Genomic DNA, 24,071 nt, shown 5'->3' with positions numbered 1-24,071 from the left:
CTTTTTAAAGCTATAGTAAGATATCTAAAGAAAAGTTACCGGTTTTCATAGCTGAAAGTCCAGTGCTACCCACCAAATCCCGTAAGAGCTACATTACCTTCAAAAATTAAGTTGCTTTTATATCTATCTCTATATATATATATCTATCTCTGGATTTAGCACCATACCCTTACCTAAGCTTGGCCCTTAGCCCCAGACGTTCGAGAACAGCTCCTCAGAACATCCCTCTGCCAGGTGGGTCAGTCTGACGGCAGCTGATCCTGCCTGCACCCTCAGCCCCACGCTTCTCCCCTCCCCAGTCATGTGTGTGAACATCAGCCACCACACAGGCCCCCTGGCTGAAGGTAAAGTTTCTATTAAGAAAAATAAGAACTCAGTACTTCATATAACCGTAGAGAATATAACAAATCAGGCATTACTGCATTACTGGTACTAATAATACAGAATTGCTGACTAAGGTCTGTACTCGGGACACAAGAGTTGCCTTTTATTTTCTTAAAAGGCAAGTTAATGAAATAAGACTAGCCGAGAGGATCAGGCATTTGCTGCAAACACAGAACCTGCTGAACTAGTATTTAAGATCCCCAGCATGCAAAACTCTGATCATATAAAATTAAATGCAAAGAAAATGCTATGGAAACACCTTGTTGCTTAAATTACCACAAGAAAGGATTTGATATTTTTAAATCATATTCAAATTCAGCAGGATGACTAACAGAAATCCAATCCTTTTCTGTCTTTAGGCCTTATTCCACACATGCATCCTGCAAGTATCTTCAGCTCCTGCTGACTAGAAAGAGCTCTCAGCTCTTAACAGCATGAAGCCTTCCTGTTCTTTTCCTGTAAAGGACCTAGCAGAGAACATTTCAAATGCACAGGTACAGAAAACAACACATGGAAGCTCATAAAAATGTATTTGTAAATTGCCTACACAAATAGACAAAAAGCACAATAGTAGCTTCCATTCAGTTTAAGTATCTAACAGAATATATTCTTTTTATTTCAATCAAGCCCCTACAACAAATCACTAAACCCATGTCAGAATAATCAAAGTTACTTTATTTATATTCTTTTGTATTAGATTATAAACTTGAGAAGGATATTTAAAATAAGCAGAGGCATTGTACTACAGGTTAACAACTTGCACATATTTAGCTGTTGCACATGAAAAGGTTTTTTGTTCTTACCAATAAATTTCTGAGGCATTGAGCTTTTTCGCTTTGCCACGTTGCTTGCTAGCCTGTCCAGCACAAGGGCTCTTTCACTCCCCATCTCTGCCTTGATGTGCCTTGCCTCCACGCTTGCTAGTTTGGAAAATGTGAAAAGGAAAAAAAAGAAAAGAAAAAAACAAAACAAAACAAAAAACACGTAGGTGAAAAGGAAAAAAAAAAAAAAAAGGAAGAGATGAATGGTTTAATCTCCGGAGTTTGCCACACTAACTGGGAGGAAACAGTTTGGAGATCTGATGTAAACTTGTTTTGCTGTTTCTGTCGTTCTTGCTCTTTGCGCCCTTGGGGACCAGTTGCGGTCAGTGGAACCAAGCACAGAAACACACAAAATTTTGCAGTCCTGAGCTCATGCAAGGAGAGCATAAACCATACAAAACCAATACCTTCATTAGCAAGAGGAAGTGTAAAATAAACTGGCTGGAAGGGTTGGTTACAAAATATAGATGGAGATACAACCTCTGTTAGCCTTTCTTTTTTATTCTGAGTAAGACTGTGTGACACCTGCAGACCGACACACTGCTTCAAAACTTCACTGTAAGACATTCAGTCCTCTTGCTATGCTTTTTTAGGTATCAGCCATACATCAATGCCTTCTTAACTAATCACTGAGAAACTTGTATGAAATATATCAATGTTCCACTAAAATCAAAATAATACAACCTTTCAACACTCGCTTTAACTCATTTTTTTCCCAGGTGTCATTACCACTTAATTTTATTTTTTTTTCTGAAATGCTACAGCTAAAACTAATGAAGAGTGTTTTCTCTCTGGCACATTTGTAAGCATTAGCATTAGGTGTTTTAAAGGTTATTACACCCTCCAGAATTTCTACTTTTAGAAAAAGTACACGTGCCTTATGATCACTTCCTTGAGACTGGGCCACTGACTGTTTTAAGGATCTTACCATTTTCCACAGTTCTCCTTTAGCCAGGCTAACCAGTGCCCACCATTTCACGGAAACTGCTGCTCGCTCTCACCTCATGGAGGCTGCACAGGCTTTTGAGCTGGATCAGCCAAGCTGAAGGACTGCCACCTCATATCGCTACTGCCAGACTAATACTGAACATAACTGCTGCAGCTTCCCCCAAAAAGGCTGCTCTCGCCTGAAGACCCAAGTACCAGTTAGTGGTACTTTTATATTAAAAAGTAGCACAAACAGTTTCAGTGTTAGGAACCACTGTGATGAAAACTAGACATGTTTTAAGAGACTGCCCATGCCTTTAAGAGTTGGAATCGGAATAGAGGAAAACGAAGACAAGGAAGGGTAATTTATTTTCCCAAGGTAATATAAAAGGTCATATTTCACCGTGAAAGAATCCTGGCTGCTGTGTTATTATACTATTGCACTAGTATACCTAATACATGCAGCATAATCTACACAAGGGAGAAGTAATGTCAGAGGAAAACGATACAAGCACTTGGGTATCACTTCAGTCCTGCTAAACGCAATTTTATTAACTATTGGACTTAAATTGCAGTTTACTAAGTACAAGTGATAAAAATGCAGTATCATCCTTCCATAGCCTAGTGTGCAACATTTCCCTATAAATTTCAAAGTCAGTCACTCCTTACTTGTTTATTATTGCTGTTACTGCTATCATATGAGTCAGACAGCACCAACCATGACTCACCAAACCTCAGCCAGAACTATTTGTTAATGTTTGTTCAGCATTTTGAAGATGTAAAGTGCTTCATAAGTACTCAATGCCACAAATACTAGCTACAAATATGACTCAGGATGGATGGGATAATAGGGCTCAGCTCAGCACTACCTTACTCCTGTCTCTTCAGGCTGTAACTCCATGATATACATGATAACCAGGCCCACAGAGGGCATGCATACACGATGCCTTCAAGGTAATAACATACTGCTTTTCCAGTCTGACTTTTATTCCAAATTACTCTAGTGTGTGGAGAGACTTGCATAAATATATTAATCAACTGCTAAAGTGCACCTGCTTCCAGCATGAGCTACCAAGACACTACATAGCACTTTACATAAAGCGAGACAAAAGATCAGGTTAAGTTGAAACTATAAGGGAAAGTTACAGGCAGAACATCACCATCCATTTGGATTTTGGCCAGAAGCTCTAGTTAATTCTTGAGAATAATGTTACAAGATTTTTAATTTCAGAACTTCTGTTTAACTCTCATGCTCCTAAAACTGGAATATCTGAGCTTTTTGTATTTTCTTTACATAACTGCTGTTTGAGGTTTGAACTGCTCCCGACCCAGAAAGCTTGAAATCTTGACAGGATCACTGCACAAGTCATTAACAATAGTAATTTAAATGTTAAAACCCCAGCAACCCACAACTACCCAGAACAAGATAATACAGTGTTCTATATTAAAAAATTTATGTTGTAAAGAAGAAAAAAAGAAAGAAAATGCAATTCATCCATGTCATAAAAGCAGCTCCATGATCCCTACCATTTCTTCATTTTTCTTATTTTGTTCTTCTAGTTCCTCTTTTTCTCAATCTTTAACTTCATGGGTTGTACTTTTGTTCTATTAAAGCTTTAATTTCACATTTTCAGAATCTTTTTCTCTATCTTCTGAGAGAACTCAGAGTGAAATTTGTGTAAGTCCTCAGCCAGCCCTAGAAACACACTGGAAGCTGCATACAGTGTATCAGTGACTACTCGTCTTGTCAGTGTTATTTATGTGCTAACAAGGGAACTTTATTAAATTAGTGTCAAGAGGGCAGACAAGTGGCTTCCTGCAGAGGTAACAATAGTCTTCACTCAGAAGAGATTGCTGAAAAGACAGTAACTATTGACCTATATAGTATGTTCTGGGACATCTGTAACTATCAATCTTTCAGCTTGCTGTCTGCCTGCCATTTCATTTTAATGCTGAGGGTCTTTTCTTTCACATGAAGATTTTCTACTCCTTACTAACGGCCATTTTTTCCCAAAGATAAAAAAAAAAAATCTCTATGTGCCACAGAAGGTCTTTGACAATGTCTCCATAATACAGCCTTAGGGAAACACTATCTGCTCCCATTGAGACAAAGGTGGTTGCACTTGATTCTCTCCCACAACACTGCTCTCTATCCAAAAGCTAACTTAAAATTAGCTCACCCACCTCTTTCTTCTGGATCACTTATGAAACAATCTAAGAATAATATTTAGTATTTAGGAAATGTGGTTTTTTAATTGCTAAAAATTCTCCAAAGACTTCTCAAACAGAAAGAAATAATCATGCCCTGTCTCCCTCTTCAATTACCTTATCCACTAGATGATTCCACTGCACATTGTGACGTTAGTATAAAGAACTAATTATCTAACTATAACACATATCTAAAAATAAATTTCAGGCTGGACTGACAGAAATGGTCAAGTGCTTCACTGAAAGTTATATTGTGAAATAACACACAGTCATAAAGAAAATCTAGACTTCAAAAGCACTTAACCTATTTCAGACTGTGATCTTGAAATGTCCTGCAAGCTAAATACCTCTGATGGTTCAACTGCTTGGCCAGAAAAGAACTAAAACCCTCAGGACGCTAAAAGAAACCTTGCAGATCAAATAAATCACCCTTTTCCCTTCTTGTTCAGATCTGCTCGGTGCTCTCACATGTGCCTCTGGAATTACATGGAAAGCCAAGCTCCTAACAGTGGTATTTTCACACAGGGGCAGGATGAGATTTAGCTCTAATGTCCTGACCACGTTCAAACTCAGGTCACCACCTCCTACACAATTAACACCAGCGACCACTTACAGCCTTCCCTGACCACCGCCTGAAATCTCTCTGTGGTGCTTCCAAGTACTACGGCCACCCTCGGTGTGTTACACATCAGTGGTGATCTTACATTTATAAAGCACTTCCAGAAGAAAAATTGTGGTTTAGACCTTATGAATGAGTGCTTATGTTTTCTTGTAATCACTGGGTGGCAAGCCACCTCTCTAAAACAGTGCTGTCACCCAGCCATTATGTCATTCTGTAGACATACAGAGTGGATGCTCTCCTTCCAGCCCACAGCACGAACACACGATCATTCAGCCTGTACTGAATTGTTTCCATAGTGTGGTTTTTGTCACACTGTCAACATCAGTATAATTTTTAGAACATGCGGGCCTTGTTCACAAAACCCTGAAGTACAAAGCAGAGCTCAAATTAGAGGCATTGCTTCCTGTAGCATCTCTGTGTGGTCACTAAATAATGGAGAATGGAAGAGAGGTGAGTTACTGTGCAATGAGAGCAACATGACCAGAGATTGTTATCAGGGACTGAGCAATGTGCTAACAACACTGTTGCATAAAATCTTTCTTTCAGAAATATTTCCAGGCTGCTACATTTGGAACATGCAAACGTTGTATAAAAAGCAGCCAGAATGGTTACTACAGTCCTGATGCTTTTCAGTATTTTAACTGATTATTGGATGATGGCACGTAGAGCACACTTGTGCTTAAAGATGGTTCCATATGAGAAGGTTGCAAGGACTTCAGGAAAGTATCAAAATTCAAAGCAATGCGGATAAGTAGGAAAATGGTCAGAAATCAAAAAAACAACATTCACTAAACACAAATGCAAAATGCTACACTTCAGGGGAAAAAAGCAAATTGAATGCACTAACTGATCTCCTGAGGTCCTTTCCAGCCTTCCCTCTCTCTGATTTTGTCATCTAACATAGTGCTGATATCAGAGAACCGAATGGAAATGCCTCAGCAAGACTGGAGTTCCTGTTTTTCATAAAACTTACTACTCCACCAAAAACACTGCAAGACTTTTAAAACTGCAAAGGTCTTAAAGGTATAGGGTACAGCCACATCGTGTCATACTGGAAATTTACGTTTCCTCTGTGACCAATTTAAGGCATGCTGTACTACTGCAGTAAGTACTACATAGCAGATTCTGGATAAGTGAAATGTTGCTATTCTGAAATGAATATAAACCATGAGAATCATTTAAAAGCAGAAATCTATAGTAGGTATCATGTTTTCCATTTTCACGTGGTGGACATCTCAGTGATTGCCATCATGGGAGTATGTACTGTAACATAAAACCACAGTTACAATAAGTATGGGTTCTCATGAAAACCAAAACTTGCTGATGTTCTGATAACCATTTACTTTTACTAATGCTCTAAAAAACATGTCATTTGCTGAAAAGATGATAGCCCACGAAAAACTATAAAACTCTAACTTTGTTAAATCATTGCTTCTTCATGGCGGTTTTTTGTGTGTGCATGTGTCATAAAGCCTGACACACCAGCTTCCTCGCTCTGCACAGAGTCAGGACTTTGGTCCCCACAGAGTCATCATCATCAAGGGGCCTTCACACCATTTTTCAGGCCCAGCTTGGGATGATGCCTGCAGAATCTTTGCTTGATAAGCATATCAGTGAATAAATTATTTTTTTTTTCATTATCAAAGGGCCTTGGTAAACACTGCTGTTTTAAGTGTATTTTTACATTTTAGTTTTCTTCTCTGAAAACTCAGTTTAACTTTTTTCCTTGTAAAGAAAATTCTATCTGAAATTCACAATCAAAACTAGGAAGCTCCTTAAAGTTATTGATGCTCAGAGGGCTGGAGCCCCTCTCCTGTGAGGACAGGCTGAGAGAGCTGGGTTGTTCAGCCCGGAGAAGAGGAGGCTCCAGGGAGACCTCAGAGCAGCCTTCCAGTACCTAAAGGGGCCGACAGGAAAGCTGGAGAGGGACTTTGTACAAGGGCATGTAGTGACAGGACAAGGGGGAAAGGCTTTAAACTGAAAGAGAGGAGATTCAGATGCAATATTAGGAAGAAATCCTTATCTATGAGGGTGGTGAGGCATTGGAACAGGCTGCCCAGAGAAGCTGTGGGTGCCCCATCCCTGGCAGTGTTCAAGGCCAGGTTGGACAGGGCTTGGAGCAACCTGGGTGAGTGGAAGATGTCCCTGCCCATGGCAGGGGGGTGGACTAGATAATCTTTAAGATCCCTTCCAACCCACACTGTTCTACGATTCTATGTTTCTATTGTTTGGTTGTTTTTTTAAGGCTGAAGAGCAAAAAAATGGGAACCCAAATGCTGAACCTGTAGACTCAGCTCTGCTATAGATTAGTTGTATTCTCTTTGGGGAGGTCACAACCACTCCCTGGCTTTGAATGGGAAAAGTAATTCTTTCCTGACTTACTGGTGTATTGTGGGATTTATATCACACAAGTTCATTTTAGGATTTGAAATATTCAGGCAAAGCAGGCTCAAAGATTACAGCAGTCATTTTTCACTAAAGTATTTTCAGAACTGCAGCACTGAGACTGTGAAAAGGAAAATAAGAAAAACTACGTTTTGATACCTTTTACCTTCAGTCTTTTCCAAAGACAACTCTACACTTAAAAGAAGTCCCTCATCTCTCACTACCTCCTAAGCTGATCTATCAGTGATCTTCAGGATACCATCCCATTTCCACGCCCTAGATCCATGTCACTAAAACTTCTGCAAATTCTAACAATGCTGACTAACAGTTTTCATTCTAAAGAAAAAGAAGCGTCAAACAGGCTGAGATGTGTGAAGAACTGTTGTCAACCACCACAGGCATCAACTCTTTCAATAAAATAAGCCACATAATAGCATTAATGTAGGAATAATTTAACTTACTGTGTCACCTACAGAAATGCAGCGTACAAGGTATTTTAGATGTTTTATTCAAAGTAACTGTGAAATAAAAAAGTGATTAAAATAAAAGCATTCTTTAACTAGTTGCCTGAGGGATGCATTAAACCAGACCCTTTTATAAGATGTTACAGCCCTTTAGGTTACAGAAAATGGCTGTAGTAAAAACTTCTCAGGCTGTGCATTAACAGCTTACCAGATGCCCTTTTTTAAGCACTGTAATGAACCAAAAAACCAAAACCACTGTAATGTGATAAACTCACCAGCCTCGCACATGCCAGCGTTCTGCAAATAAGTACGGCACCGCTCCTTGTGCTCCTCTAATGAGCTCCTTTGCTTGTAGCTCCTTCCACAAAACTCACATTTGTATGGCTTCTCCACTAGAAAAATAAGAGTGCAGGATAAAATAACTACAAGAGACTACTAAAACACCGTCTCCCTGACATTGAAGTATATAGTTACTAATAGCATATCTTCAGCTCATGGAGAATGCTTTAAATTTCTGTTAAGTTTATGAGCACTGTAATCATCACAAAGTTGGGGTTATGTAAGGGTGAAGCCCACCAGACACACAGAGTTCCTCTTCATCCCCTGAGCTCAGGACCAGAAAAGAAGAGGACTTATAACTGGACACTGTTCCCAGGAGCTCAGGTTCCTACCACCCTGCTGCAGTTGACAACTTCTCTTGGCGTAACTTCCCTAGGGAAGGCCAACTCTACTGCTGCTAAACCAGGACTGCAACTGTCCTAACCTTCTGACCTAGGTCCTGTCTCTACAGAATTTTTTCAAGGATTTCATGAAACTGATGAAGTTAAACCAAACCCAAACCATATTTGAGGCTCATTTATTTTCCAAAGGCATTTATGGAAAAGAAAACTATGGTTCAAATTCATTTAACTAAGATATCCACACAGCCTTTCCCAGCACCTCATACACAAGGACGGGAAGCACTTCCTAAAGTACCTCATTCCTGTTTTGTGAACAGACATCCTCTAACACACCCTGGCAAAATATCATCCCTGGACAGAGCAAATATAACTAGCCTTGCATTGTATGATGTGCAGCGAGACCACACTCCCTACTGCTAATGCAATTGTTGGCTTCTTTACGTGATTCACTTGAAGAGGCTTTCTTTATACTGTTTAATAAGCCAGCTCTTGAAAACTTCACTTACAATAACTACATGATGTGTTTGAAGCATGATGTTTTTAGCATTGTGCTGGTGGGGGACAGTCACCACCACTGTGACGGTTCTTGATTAAATCAGAATCTCATTTATCCATGTCAGGTAATCTCATTTTTAACTTTGATTCTTTGTGAGTTTGTACTTTTCTTTTTTTTTCTGTAAAGTGCAGTGCAGAGATAACATCTATCATTTAGAATAAATATTTTCTCTCTAGGCTGCTGTATAACACAGGATATACACAAATCAAAAGAGTAAGCACAACCTGGCTCTTACAGAACTGGGGGAACTATGATTAATTAATTTATACCTGGCTTGTTATTCAAGTCACATCAGCTCTGTGCCTTCATTTCTCCCATCTGTAAAATGGATGGAAAACCCTACCAGGCTTGAGAAAAAACACCGGTCTTTGTTGAGCATGTTAAGACATTCAGATGAAAGGCACTACACAACAGTGAGGTGTTCACTGGCGATAGTCGTGCTGTCCTGGATTATGCTTCTAGAGCCTAACAGCTCAGGGTAGGACCGGGAGTCCCAGCAAAGCATGTCTTCACACTACTCCTCAAATTCAGAGCTTGCTGGCACAGCTAGCTCCACTCATTTGAAAACACCAAGGAGTTATTTTGTTCAAGCAGGCATTGAGGCTGGCTGTTCCTCACAGCACACAGCTGTGACAGCAGGTTTCCCTGTGCCCTCTTTCTGCCTTAAGAGCGGAGCTGAGCCCAGAGATGGTTCCATCAGCACAGCAGGCAGAGTGAGTGGTCGCTGCTATCTGCCCACTGTTCAGAACTAGCCCAGCTGAGCGAACTTGGCTGACTCTTTTTCACACCTAGTGTCCTAGTGACACACGTCTAAAACACATGAAGTGTCTCTGAAGTCACTTACCAGAATGTGTCCTTAAGTGACCTGTTAGCGCATCCCTCCTTTGGCAGGCATAACTGCAAAGATGACATTTAAAAGGTTTTTCCCCCGTATGTAGTTTAATGTGGCGGAGGAGGTTACCCTTCTGAGTAAAGGAAGCTCCGCACTGATTACACTGGAATGGCCGTTCACCTTAAAATGACATACAAAAAAGGACATTTAATGGTTACGTGGGTATCATGCTGTCTTCATACCCTTTCCTTTTTGGAAGGGGAAAGAATGAGATACTGGATCAATTTATTTCTACAGAAACACACACAGCCCTTCCGTTGACTTCAGTGGGAGTTACATGCAGCTCTGGTGTCAGAGCTTCTTGTAACATATGTACGACTATAGAAAACACTGTACAGTTTTTCCATGAAAATAAGTGTTCTGGAGGAGGATGATTCCAACAAGCTAGCAATTTTTAGAAAAAGCAAAAAAAAAAGTCTCATCTTACTGCAGGTCAAAACCCAAGATGCTCACTGGCTTGTTGCCAAATTATAGCACAAAGAGAAATACAGATACAGACTGGAAATGGCGGCACAAAACCAATCTAACTTGTGTTTTGTGCCTGAAATACTTAAATTGCATAGTGCCTTTCATCCAAAATTCTTAAAATGCCTCACAAAAATGCTTTTACTAATAGTCAGTCCTGACAGTAAGAAAGGTGGGTAAATGAGGCACAGAAAAGTGAGTAACTTGCTAGAGATCACACGTGGCGTCAAGGGTAGAACAAGGAAATCTTGGTTTTGGTATCCTTTTTTAAAATAAGTAGTCTAGCTTACAAATTACTATCCTTTCAGTATTCATCTCTTACAAGAATAATATAGGGATATTTACCAGTGTGGCTACGCTTATGAACCATCAAGACATTGAGGCTAATGCAGGCTAATCCACAGATATCACAATTCATTTTTCCACTAGCTGGCCTGATGTTGTCATATGAGCCAGAATGTCTTTCCAGTTTTATGCTTTCATATTCATTATATTCTCTGGGATAGGTGTAAGTCATTTCAGATTCTTCTGGGGTTTCCATATGTTCTGAATTTAAAGCATTCTCCTCTCTTTCACTGTATTCAGCTTTCACTTTAACCACATCATCTGCAGGTAAAACAAAGCAAAAAGATGAAAAGATGCTCATCTTAGGCACTATGAAGGATCTTAGGAAAAAAACTCAAAGATTACATAAAATTACATTACCAATCTCCCTGAATATTTTACTTGAACATCCAAAGATGAAAAAATGCCATTAAGATATGAATCTTCATGGGTCATGTACACTTAATGATACTCACAGTGAGATAACCTTTAAAAATACTGACCTGCCTGCTAATTACCTTTGATGGATAATTTCCTTCTACACATTATTAAAGTATAATACAGTACAAACTTCTGCAATTACAGGGTGCTATTCAGGATTCGTAAGAAAATACTTATTCCTACAGCTCACACTTAGCCTACAGAAATTGGTGTCTCAGGCTGTTCCTGCACATTGGAAATACAGAAAAACACAAATTAAAAAGGTTACTTCTATCTTCCTGTGGAACCTCTGGTGCTTGAAACAGGCCTAAGAAATAGTCTGACCCAGTGTAAGAGTTCCAATGCTCCCATGGTACAGATTCTCATGAGTTAGGCCTAATAAACAATCCTAATTTTTACCTGCAAATTACAATTTTTATCCAAACATCTCAAATGTGTGAGGAGCATCCAATAATATTGATACCTGTATCATAAGGTTACTGTGTGAGTAAAACTAGCAGAAGCAGGGTAAAGAAATCAATGAATGTATTCAGAAATCTTAAAAGATTTGTCCAAAGCCATATCACGAGTATGTGGCAAAGAACCCAAAGACTCATAAAGATCAGCATCCGTGGCCTCTCAACAGGTTCCTGAACCTGTAGCCATGTCCCGAGAAAACCAAAGGCATTGCCTTAAATGAATGCAATTTCACGACAAGAGGACAATGTAACAAGTAGCTAATAATTTACTAACTATAAAAATTTACTAAATATTTACTAACAATAATGCTCCCATGTAAAAATATAAGCAGATTGGTCACACTATATGAACAGCTGACAATTCCAAACTTACATTGCTGAATTTCTTTTCCACTATTAACTCCAGCATTACTGGCACTTGCATTAAAATCTTTACTAATTGACAGGACAGATTTTTTCTGCTTTTCCATCTAGACCAGAGCTAGGCTATGGCTGAAACTTGAGTTATGCCTCAAGCTACCAAGTGAAGAAAAGCACCAAGAGATAAAACACATAGTTTCCTGTTTGAAAGTATTCTTCTCCTGGCCACCTGCTCCTCTCTCAAACTGAGGGTTAGACAGTTAAATATGGCACTTAATCACTTGTCCTTTCTCCAAAGTACAGAACTTGGACTGCTGAATATGTATTAGCTCTGGTTCTGAGTAATAAACCACATCAAATGCCAAGAACAAACAATGGGTGACAGTGAAAATGAGGTGGCAACATAAAAGCAGCACTGAAAAATGAAGATCTGGCAACCAATGCTTTCGTGAAGTCAAAGTTCTCAACTATATTTTAGTGATAAAATCACTCCTCTATCCTAAATGTTTTATGAAGCCCAGCCAATCTATCAATCTTTGGGTTGAAGGGAGGTGGAAGAAACAGGTGGGTGATAATTTCTTCATCCTATGCAAGCATCCACAGCGTAGGGTGGAAAACTCCAAGATTTCCCTTGGTGCTCTCCCTAGATGATGATACACACAGAAGGATGGTGCTTTTTTCCTGCATATTGTATGGTTTTATCCCCCTATCCTGAAAATTTTTTAGTTTGGGGACTCAGTCAGTTTGGGACTGACTGCCCTGGTCCCAGAAGAGCTCACACAGGTTTGGCTGTTTGCTCAGAGGGTCACAGGGAGCTCTAGATTCATCTACAAACGGGCCATTTTTCTCTGCACCTGCTTCGATACTAGTTCTGCTTCACATCCCAGGGATTCCTAGTTTCACTGAAACAGGTTTTCCTCCGCAAGTACCTTCTGCTGCCAACTTCATGTCTGAGGGAGCAAGGGTGCCTCTGCTATCAAGACTCTAAAATTAGTTTATACATCCAGTTCCATCACGCTAAGGAAAATTATTACCAGTTGCTGAAAGCAGCTTTCAACAGAATCTCTTTTCCAAAAAAAAAACCAAAACAACCCAAAAAAGTGTTTTTGATGGTAGTTTGGGCTTTTTTTCCCTCTCAGAAGAAGGCAGCTCCAAAATAATTTGCTACATCCTGCACAGCACGGTAAAAGGAAGTACCCATTGCAGCTGCACCTTGTTGGTACTTTCAGACACAATTTCAATTCCCACTTTCTACTTAACGTCTCACCTTTTGTCTGCATCAAATGCAATCGCTTAGTGGATAACTAGTTGTAAACTCCAACTGAGAAGACTTCTCTACCGTTTTCTACTGTTTCTCACCACAAGTTCATGGCTCACAGCTTTTCACTCTTTTACAGACCTACGCCAGCGCTCACATAGCACTGCGTGAACGCTGGGTTGAGTTCCCCATGGCAAGCACTTGCTGACTGGCACAAACTGGGCAAGCCATCCTAGGCTTCCACTGTGGAAAATAATTACCTCTGCATTTTCCATATTGCATGCTGACTGCTTGCAGTACTTGTGTTTTCTTATAGTGGTGGTGAAGGATGCACCTGAGTTCTGATCAAGGCTTTTCCACCACTGCCTCCCTGCAACAAACATCACTGCTACTCCAGCCGTCAGCAATATCCACCAAAGCTCGAGCGCTTTGCAGTTTACATGTAGGCATTTGAAGAACCTCAACGGAAAAAATTCACTTTCTGATGACTGAGAACAACAGCCAGCAGAAGCCACTAGGGAAGAGGCTTTATTTAGCCAAGTAAGTGTTAGAAGGGTTGGAATTTTTCTGTCCTAACACACCTGTTAACTGTTTAGACTTCACTCTGTCTTCCTGGCAGCAATACAGAAGGAATCTTTGGTACAAAGCAGTCTGAGGAAAAGGCAGCTCACTACAGGTCAGCCTAAAATTAACCAAGTGCTTGCAGAGGTCTGAAGCAACCAAATTCCTTTTTCAGCCCTGACTTTTGTTCTGTGCACTGGCACACACAGGGAATACTGTGAGATCAGGAGATCGGCAGCTGTGTGGAAAGGTATCTGTCACTTAAACATCATATCAACATATTTTAATGACATCAGGGAGTTTCCAAGCTGGTTTGCCTTAACCAAGAGGAAGGCGGCTGTAACTTCAAGTAGAAAAGGAAAATTTAACTGAGGAAAGACACAATTATCCCTAACAACACTAACAAAGTTCCCCCAGTTGAAAAAAAGAAGTGCTATCATCTCTTCGATGCTCAGGAAAGTAAAGAAGTTGTAAGAGGAAAAAAACATTCAGGGTGTCCAACCCAGGTAACTATTTTTCTTCAGGCAGTTCATGAAGGTAATACACACTGCAGAAAAAAAATGTTGTAGATTTTACACAACAAAGTACCAGTGTGATGCGTTAAGGCTGATGCACATGGTTTCATTTCCTGGGGAGATGATTACAAGATGAAAGACATACTCCAGAGTAATATTTTTGTTTCACCTGAAACACTGTAAAAACAATGGGTTCTGGAAAAAATCCAAAATAAAGCCGTGGTGGCAACTTCAGACTGAGTCACCACATGAACAGGGCTTGCATATGTTCTATAAAATGCATGAATAAAAAAAGAAGTCAATAGCAGCAATTAGGACAAGCTAGAGTTTTATCTTTGCTATTCTCTCCAGGAGGAAGTCTCAGAAGGAAAATCCCCCAATTACTATATTTAATCCAAGACCTTGGCATCACGTATAGAGAAAAGAATGTAAGTTTTGCACTGTTGTTAAGCAAAGTTTACCAGTAGTGTTATGAAAAGCACAAAGAATAAAAAACAGAAGCTATTAAAGACAACGGCACAAAAGGGTGATGTTGCTCAAGTGTTTTACAAGGAGTGGGGTCATAATCATGAAATCCTCAGCACATGCAAAAAGTCAACTGGATAACAAAGAAACTTAATCATCTTAATGTGGCGTTTTAATGATGCTGCTGATTTGCTATGCCAATTCAGAGATAATGAGCCCCTAATGCTACAGATGTTCAGCCAGACTAAAGAAAAAAAAAAGAAAAAAGAAAAGCTTTTCTTGTATGCCATTTCCTAACTATCCAATTAAACAAATTGTGAAAGCATATAAATAGTTTACCACATTTTGACAGCTGTTAATAGAATTCAGATGCCAAAGAACAAGAAGGGAGTCTATGCATGTGCATACTGAAGGATTCTTGTGACTACCTGGATCTGACAGGTATTAACTGATGATTCATCACCTTTATTCCCACAAATTGTCCCCAGAAACAGCAGTATCAACCCAAAACCTAGCACACACGTACTAGAGTTGTCCCCTCCCAGAATGCGAGATTCCTTTACCTAAACCAACTAGAAACAGAACAGGCACACGTGGTGAAACTGAAAAAGTAGCGGAGTTTCCAAATTAAAGTCAGAATCCTGCATGTTTATGACAAACACCTCTACAATGGAATTAACATGCTGTGGGGGAAGAGATGTCATGAATTAAAACCCAACCATATTCCTTAATGAATAGAGAGAGCTTTGCAGTACATCCCATCAAAATTATTTAAAAAACAAAATCAATGCTATACCTATGGTTTTTCTTACATAACAAGAAGAAATCAATGACACGTGACATACATGGATATACTGAATATTTGGAGACTGTAAGTAATGGGGAATTATAAAATGTGATGTGACATAATAGCAACGTGAGATTTTTATTTTTTTTTAATAGAGGTAACACAGCAATAAGGCAACTTTTCTCCATATCTGCCTTCTACATCACTGCAGATACCAGTTCTAGGGAAGGGAAAGGAGTTAAAGCCTTTTGGGCCCAACCTGGCTTTGTTCCTTCCACTGACTCCAGTGATAAGCTCGCTTTTTTTACAACAGCAGCAATGATTTTATGAGATCATTGTTTGCCAACAAAGGAAGAAGCAATCACCTAGAAGCAGTATCTGCTTCCAGCCAGGCAGCAGTGGCAACAACAGTAATGAAGACGTAGTGGCAATAAACATGTACTCCTTCATACAGCGCGCGTATGCCACTGGACTTGTCCCACTCAGGTGTCTCCACAGCTGCAGCGCCCTTTTTGTGTCACTACAGGCCAAACCAGATTCTTCTGCACTAAAAAATCACAAGTACTACATTCAGTGTTTCTGTTTGACAGCGCACTGGAAATCCACACATTTCACTTCCTTGGCTTACTAAAAATTATTACTTGGACATAATTGGCTTTGATTTTGTCCTTGTGCCTTCCAGTATTTTCTTAGTACTGTTGTTCAGTACCCATTTTTGTACAAAAAACCAAGCATCTATTTTGTTTAGATACTGTATAAAGCATACTTGAGTGGCAATTCCTAAATAAACCACTGCAGTATGCACCTGGTGGAAATTTCACTTCTAAAAATAGGAGAGAAACTTTCATAATTCCCCTTTGTGGAGTGCATGCTCTATGGTAATGAGTTTTCTTGTTTTTATTGTGACTTGAACAAAAATAGAAACAAATCAAATTGAAATGCAGCACTGAGAATTGGAAAGGAAAAAAAGAACAAAAAACCAGGCATCATTTTCCAAGCACTGGGATGTGTGTTTTCTACTTCATTAATACCAATGTCTTTCTATCATTAAAACACAGTATAATTTATCTATTTGCACAATTAATTACAAAAAAAATATTTAAAATAAATCAAACAACATGCATCATCCCCAAGCTCATGAGAGCCAGGAAATTTGATTTAAGTAACTGGTTCTTAAAGCATCTTATTCGAATCCTAGAATCTTTCTTATAAAGATGAATATTCCTCTGTAAATCTATAATTTCATACCTGATATTTCCCATTTATTACAAATTTCTGCCTAATAATAATCGAGTGGGGGTTTTAGGACTTTCATTCCAAAGGTTTCCAAATTACGTTACAGTTATAGTAACAGAAATAGCGATAAAGGAAAAGTGTTATCCAAACCTAAGTGCCCCCAAAGCTGGGGATGAACAGGAAAACTGCACAGCAACACCAGGCAGCGCTAGGCCAGGGTTTCGGGAAGGAAATGAAAAAGAACACATTTAACTGACACTACAAACAGAATTTGTGGAAGCAGAATGTTATTACCTGAGACAATATGACTGGGGGCTAGAAAATGATGGTTAGTACTATGCTAAAACTATCACGGACTTCTATTTTATTTTTTTTTTTAATTTAAAAAAGTGTCGATAGCTTGCCTTTTTCCTCAACTGCCTATTCCCCAGCGCTGCACTGGAGCACAGAGGATCAGAAGGAACGCTATAGCGCTGCACAGGAGCACAGAGGATCAGAGGGAACGCTATCCCACACCCAGAGCCTACAGCGCCCAGATTTTCCAAAGCCTGTCTCAGATGAATTTTTGCTTCATTTATGACACCTGTTAACATCGTCCTTTCAAATCTTAATATCTTGAAAATCTCCCTCTTAAACCAAAAACAAATGAAAAAGGAACACAGCAAAAGATGAACCTGTGTCAGTTCTTCCCTTCTGTTACAGTTAGGATAACATCACTCACAGAAAACATTTCTAAAATGACAATTCCTGAAGTCCAGAAAGCCAGATACAATCACAACCGTTAAATCAGACTTCAATTAGACAGTTAATCAGAGAACATCTGGACCTAACAGTCAGACTGAAAAAGGCCACATGTTAAATTCAGATAATAGCCTTCATTAGTTATATCAAGGGACCTATTATTAATACGACCACTCAGGCATGATCGTCTCTGGTCAACTGCTTTTTCAAATGAACTTCAAATCTGAGAAGTTGCAAGTGTAGTTTCATTTAGCCTTTTCTAATTAATCTCCCAAAAGTTATCCTCACAATGCAATATACTCTTGTGTTTGGTACTAGAAAAATATCATATGAAGAGGAAAATATAATAATGTGAAGAACAGGGAAATCAGCGATAAGTATCAATGGAGATTTTTAACACCTATAAACTGAAGACAGGAGCTTGGTTAAGATGTTGCTTAAAATCCTTGAACACGTTAATCTTGACAAAACTAACTGTATTGATTTGATTCAACTATCAAAAACTTCCCAGTAGTAAATAATCTGCATTCTGAGACTTGAATTATAGATTACTTTCTCTCCAAAATGAGGTTTTTATAATTAAATACTTGTGATTTACTTTTAGCTTGGTCTTCTATAGAAGCATATGCTTCCACTCTGTGTTCGCTTCGTAACATTCAGACCTGTACACCAAATTCAATCCTACCTGGAAGAGGAGAGGGCATCTCAGAATTAATCTTTTCTGACAATTTGTCTGTTCAATGACGCCCAGGAGTACCGGCATCTCCCAAAACCACTCCTGGAGGTGGTGCTCCTGCACCAGGAAAAACAGCCAGTGTGGCTGGCACACTTGGCAGGTGAGGTGCAGCAACAGACTGTTCGACAACAATGTACAGAACCGAGCTCTGAATTAAACAAAAGTTCCTAACAGCTCCTGCAAAGCAGCAGAGGGAACAAAAACAGGAACAAGAACTGGAGCAGCTGAATGCAGTGTGACGGGAGATGGCACTGAGGACGCAGCAAAGCTAGCCTGAGGTACCAAAAGTAAAACCTGGCATCTAGCACAGGATGCAAACTTTGCATCATCCAACTAAAAGTCAGCCAACAACAAGACACCAGCCCACTGGAAACCAAGTTTCATCAGTTCCAATGCACATGGAACTATTTGCTGCGTTTTAGCAAAGTTTTGACTCTTGTGCATTTATTTCTGCTTTCTGATACCTTTCCAGCAGCACAAACAGTAGCAAACCTGCCCCTTAAACTCACACATTTTGTGCCAAATGAACAGCCTCATTTGGGGGCAAAACATGAGTCATCTTAATTAACTGATTTCCTTTCCACCAACCCATACTTCTGAAAACAGATTATTTTCTACAATGACATGTGATTTGAGTTCCTAGGCCGTTTTCTTCATCTTCACCAATTTCCTGCTGGGGGAGGTGGGGAGGGAACACACCACAACTCATCTACCCTGAACTAGACCTTCCTTTGATGCCAAAGGAATAAGTATTCATCTCACCTTTAATTTCAAGTAATTATTTTCTATTAACCCGATGCACACATTGTAGAATAAGTGAAGAAAAATGCTGTTTTAAAAGTTATGGAAAGAAGTCCATCATCTATTGGAATAATGCTGTGCATCCATCCTCCTTCCAGACATCTGATAGTCAGGATACCTCAAAAGCCAATTCTATTTTCTGCTAACTATAATGGGTTAATTAGAACAAGACATAGCTGCGCTTTTCTGATTATTTCAAGGCAATCAGAAGATCCCAGTTTCTGTACCAGCCCTGGGTGCTCTGGGCTACCCCACTGCGCAGGATAGTCCAAGCTGATGTCAATCATTTGCAGGCTGTGGTGACAATGACGGTGTTGATGTCACTGAACGTGCTTGGCAGCATTCCTGCTGCGGATAGTAGAACTAAAACAAACTCCAGAGGATCTTTTGTTGATAAGACTCAGACGAAACTAGGTTCAGCTCATGCACAGGCACCAAAGCGGGGACCTGACACAGTTAAGCAGCACAGACTCCTTGCCTAGTTTTAACACTCACAGAAATCCCCTGTTAAGTGAACTTCTGCAGCACAGCACTGCTGATGTTGTGAGATAACCCCTGAGTCCCATGAGCGGCAGGGCTTGATCTGGGCTTGGGAGATGTAATATTCTGATAAAAAACGGCACTTCCTTTTCAAGCAGATAAGTGCGTGTGCTAGCAGCACCACTGGAACCTCAGTACCCGCCAAAGCGAGGGTTTGTCATCCTCTCCTGTCTCACTCCAGCCTTTTAACCGCCCCCTTTCACACACCTAAGTGCAGCAGCAATTAGCATCCATAAACCACAAATGTGGCTTCTATTTCTTTTTATTTCGCAACCATGAAAGCTCGCTAACATTCATAACACCCAAAAAGTTGTCTGCCTCAAGAGAGGAGGGAATTAAGACATAATTAAACACTTGTGCTTGACTGTGACTCCCATAGGAGAGAACGTGGCTTTTTTTATTTCGGTTTTAAATTAAAGACGCTTCAGCTTTGGCCACCAAAGGTAACAGTGTTGGGGGTGCATAAAGAAACAAGGGAAATTAAGCGCTTCCTCCCTGTCTGTCTCATTGCTTGCCTCTTTTCAGACTAGATACAGGAAGCGCCATGGGAACAGTGTATTTTTATGGTTGCATGCAAGCATACACCATGTGCACCACAGCATGCAGCTTCTATTCCCTTGAGGCCAAAAAAGGGTTTTTTCTTTCTTTTTTTCCCTTGTTTTCCATCAAGCTCTTAATTAACATATTACTATAGCCTTCTGCCTAATTGTTTGCCCTATACTTAGCAATCATCACAGTTGAAGCCCTTTTCAAAGGGGTGTACAATAGGACAGGTTGAATTGTTTTAATTGAATGGCATCTCACCTTCATCAGTTACGACACAGACATAATGAACACCACATCAGCCAGCGTGTTTGCATGTGCTCAGCGGTGTACAAATACATACAAATACGGAACTGTTTGCTAAAAAAGTGGATTTTCTTATAGCAGACAAGCACCAGTTATGATGACATTTCAGCCCTATGCCTTACTTGATCTAGTGCCTTTAATGAAATTTCCATAGCCTTTTGACAGGTTCACAGTATCACTTTCTGCAGATCTGGCATAAAAGGCTCCACCAAACTAGACAACATCTAGATTTGACCAGGCTCCAACTTCTGTCCGAAGTCTCAGAAAAAGTCCCCACCATGTATTTAGAGTGTCACCCATCAATAACACAAGATTCACAAAAAAATGTGCAGTTCAAGAAACTGGAAGATTACTTACTATGAATGGTTGACACAACATGGAAAAAACAGACATAATAGTACTGAAGAAAAAGATGTTACAGACATATTAAGGCAGTGGAAAGCAGGCTATCAAATGCCTGATCTCTCTCTATGAGTCAGTGGCCTCATGTTCTTATGATGGCCTTCAGCAGATGGAACAAACCCTGCGGGCATGGATCATGCAGGAGATCAGGAGGAAAAAAAGGAGAGTTTTCTGTGTTGCAGAATGAATTGTGAAGAGTCTGAAGTGAAACTGCTTGCTCGCAAAAGGGATGGATCATGGACACTGTCATTAACATTTATGAGAACCACACAAATATTTCTCATTATTTCTCATCAAATTTCATACCTAATGACAGTATTAGCAATCACATTTGGAAAAGTGCCAAATAGAGCGCTTTACATATATATATATATATATATATATAAACAGACAGACTTTTCAGGCAGGCAGGACATAAGCCATTTCCCAAGAGCCATCACCAATACTGACAGTATTTCTATTCTGTGATTCTGGAGAGTATTATATATTAATTTTTACCAAGGTTAGTGATCCCCGAAAAATAATACTGCCACCAGGGCAGCACTGTCAGAATGTGGTTTCACTAGTGTAGAAGTAAGACATAGTTATTGACCCACAAGGACTGCGCAGTGACTAACGTAACTGCTACTGTTATATAGTAGGCACAACACGAAAGCTGAGATTATTTGTGAATTTTAGTATCCAACAGCAACTGAACTGGTGCTAGGAAGAAATTTAAATGCATCTGCTGATACTCGCACAGTCTAGAGTACTAGCACAGCATGCTTAAATATTTAAGATTTATTGTGCTTCCGGTATCAGAATGACTGTAGAGAACTGTATGTGAAGCAATGAAGTAAACACAATATATATTTTATTTTGTGCCATTTTACACTGAGATACTGTAGTTACCTTTTTTATGCGTTTAAAACAGCTTTCTTCTAGCAATCGTTGCTTTGTTCCTATAGTGAGAATCAAAGAATAGAGCACGGTGGTACTGCATAGAGCACGGTGGTACTGCATAGGTTCGTACTCACTTTATAATTAATGAACACTCTAATGATAAGGGAGCCTATCAGGGTGAAATGATGTTTTGTTGATATTTATAGCATTATCTTTCAGATGTAAATTTTCAGTATTTGCATTCCAAAACAAATTGTGAAGAGACTTTAAGATATCAGCAGCCATATAAAAAAATGAATTATGTATAGGAGCAGTATCAAGGTAAATATTTTCCCACCAGCATCTAAGTTGTACCTGACTTAAACATATGAAAAAGAGCCTGAGAAATGGTACTGAAGCTGAAGGGCATATGACAATCAAGGAACGGAAAAAAGACTTGCTTGATGCCATGACACCAAGTGTGCAAGCAGGATAGACAGAGTGCTGGAATGGGAAGGTGGGGAAAAGCTAGAGCAATTCCTCTTGGATGGTCAGTACGGGGCAGGTTGTGAAAGAAACCCTGCCCTGGCTTCCTGTACCCGCAGCAGAGCTCACCGGCCCAAGCTAGATTCTACACCACAGACATCCAGACTAAGCTTCTCCCCACCGACTATAAACGGAGCCCTGTTAAGCAGCAGGTACTTTGGGGATGTGAGGCATTTCATCCTAGGTCAGACACCCAAATTGGGTCAGAAAATCTGCGTGCTCTCTCCCCACTGACCATCAAGAAAGGCCAGACACCAACACAGCTCTAGACATCAGTGCTGTAGATACCCAAGTAAGATTAATTTCCCCCTCCTCAAGGACTTTTCTGCTAGTGCAGCACTCCCTTGAGCGTTTTACGTTGTTCTGTATTTTGTTAATAAATAGAAAAAGTTTAATCTTTAATAATGCAAAAGTTTAACCTCTGAACATTTCATTTAGTCCAAAAAAATCACATTTATGTTACAGGGAACAACCAAGGCTACTCGGGCAACCAAAACAGAGACAAGCCTTTAGTGATTTACTTGATACATGTGATATGTAAACGCTACCTCAAAACTACTAACCAAAGCCACAGACATAATTCGTCTTGACACTGCTGTACTGCCATGGACATACAGCACTTGAAAGGCAACGTGAAACTGGTAAAACAATATATGCCTTTTCCCCAGGATATGTACACCACATCCTCTACCAGGCAGCATTTTTCACTGTTTGTGGTTGAGAACTGGCATAAATGAACAAGCTCAGCTCACTGCAGGAATGTTTATTATTGCTGTGATTTCAGTTGATGAGCTTCGACATCAAGGAGGACATTCAGAGTCTCTTGTTCTCTATCTATATCATATACACACATTCAAATCCTGAACTCTGAGGGCCTGTAAGACTGCCCAGACCAGGAGCTGTTTCTTTTATCTAGTAATTGAAGAGGACCTCCTAGTTTTTAAAGATACACAGAAATACGCATTTATGTAGAACCTCTTAAATAAAAAATAGTACATACTGGTTTAATAATTTATTCATACCTGTGTCTTCTTTCAGAGTTGTACAGGAAGGGTTCACTGTTCAAATTAAACAATAAACATGGTAAACTGACCAACTTTCTGTTCACCCACAGTTTAAAGTACGAGATTACTGCTGCAGTTTTAAATTTTACAGGGCTGACTTGTCCTATGAATTTGAGGTAGCTTGTCTTTTCTTTCAAAAATGACTTTTTTTTAAATAGCCAAGTTATTTTTCAGATATCAGAGTGGATTAGCAACATTAATAAACAGTGCAGTCCTAACACCCATATGTCACAGGCAAAATACTTTGAAGAATTTGTATGCTACGACACACATTAAAGGAGTTCACCATATGTACGTGTGTTTTTATCTTGCTATCCATATTTCATAGATCCTTTAAAAGTGACCTTCATAAAATGCACGTGAGGTTCCCTTATGGACAACAGTTGCTCTGCCTTTAGAGCATGTTGAAATGCTCTAAATTAATTGTATTGTTATTCCCTTTATAGACATGATGGAAAACCAGAGCTGTGATCCAGAATAAACTTTCTAATCACTCTCATAGCATAATCAGATTAATAAAAAGACAAAATGTAACTATTATTTTCAGAATTCAACCTCCACTTTACCTCCTGCTTCTTCATTAGACTGACTGTGTTCCTTCATATCTTCTGCAATATCCATATTTTCCATTTCCTGGGATTTGTTCAGATTACAGTCTGTCAAAACCTCCTGTCCTTCTGCAAAAAAAACAACCACCGCACCCAATAATTAACTATTGATGC

The 24,071-nt window shown here is 39.6% G+C and overlaps 1 protein-coding gene across 11 annotated transcripts in view; it reads right to left on the bottom strand.

Moving 5' to 3' along the window:
* IKZF3 (IKAROS family zinc finger 3) overlaps positions 1–24,071 on the bottom strand; it is a 38,012-nt gene that overhangs the window by 7,102 nt on the left and 6,839 nt on the right. For 5 of the 11 annotated variants that reach the window (XM_055697759.1, XM_055697758.1, XM_055697756.1 and 2 more), the window contains 5 exons: positions 23,916–24,026; positions 10,750–11,010; positions 9,892–10,059; positions 8,087–8,203; positions 1,188–1,304 (listed from right to left, as the gene is read on the bottom strand). In XM_055697759.1, coding sequence (XP_055553734.1) covers positions 1,188–1,304; positions 8,087–8,203; positions 9,892–10,059; positions 10,750–11,010; positions 23,916–24,026 — 774 coding nt within the window. The remainder of the gene's footprint in view (positions 1–1,187; positions 1,305–8,086; positions 8,204–9,891; positions 10,060–10,749; positions 11,011–23,915; positions 24,027–24,071) is intronic. The other 6 variants (XM_027805654.2, XM_027805652.2, XM_055697761.1 and 3 more) reach the window with 6 other exon arrangements.

This window comes from Falco cherrug, chromosome 20 (assembly GCF_023634085.1).
Source record: "Falco cherrug isolate bFalChe1 chromosome 20, bFalChe1.pri, whole genome shotgun sequence".
NCBI classification, from domain to species: Eukaryota; Metazoa; Chordata; class Aves; order Falconiformes; family Falconidae; genus Falco; species Falco cherrug.
Note: the sequence above shows the minus strand (reverse complement) of the source record. Positions and strands in the feature narration are given on the sequence as shown.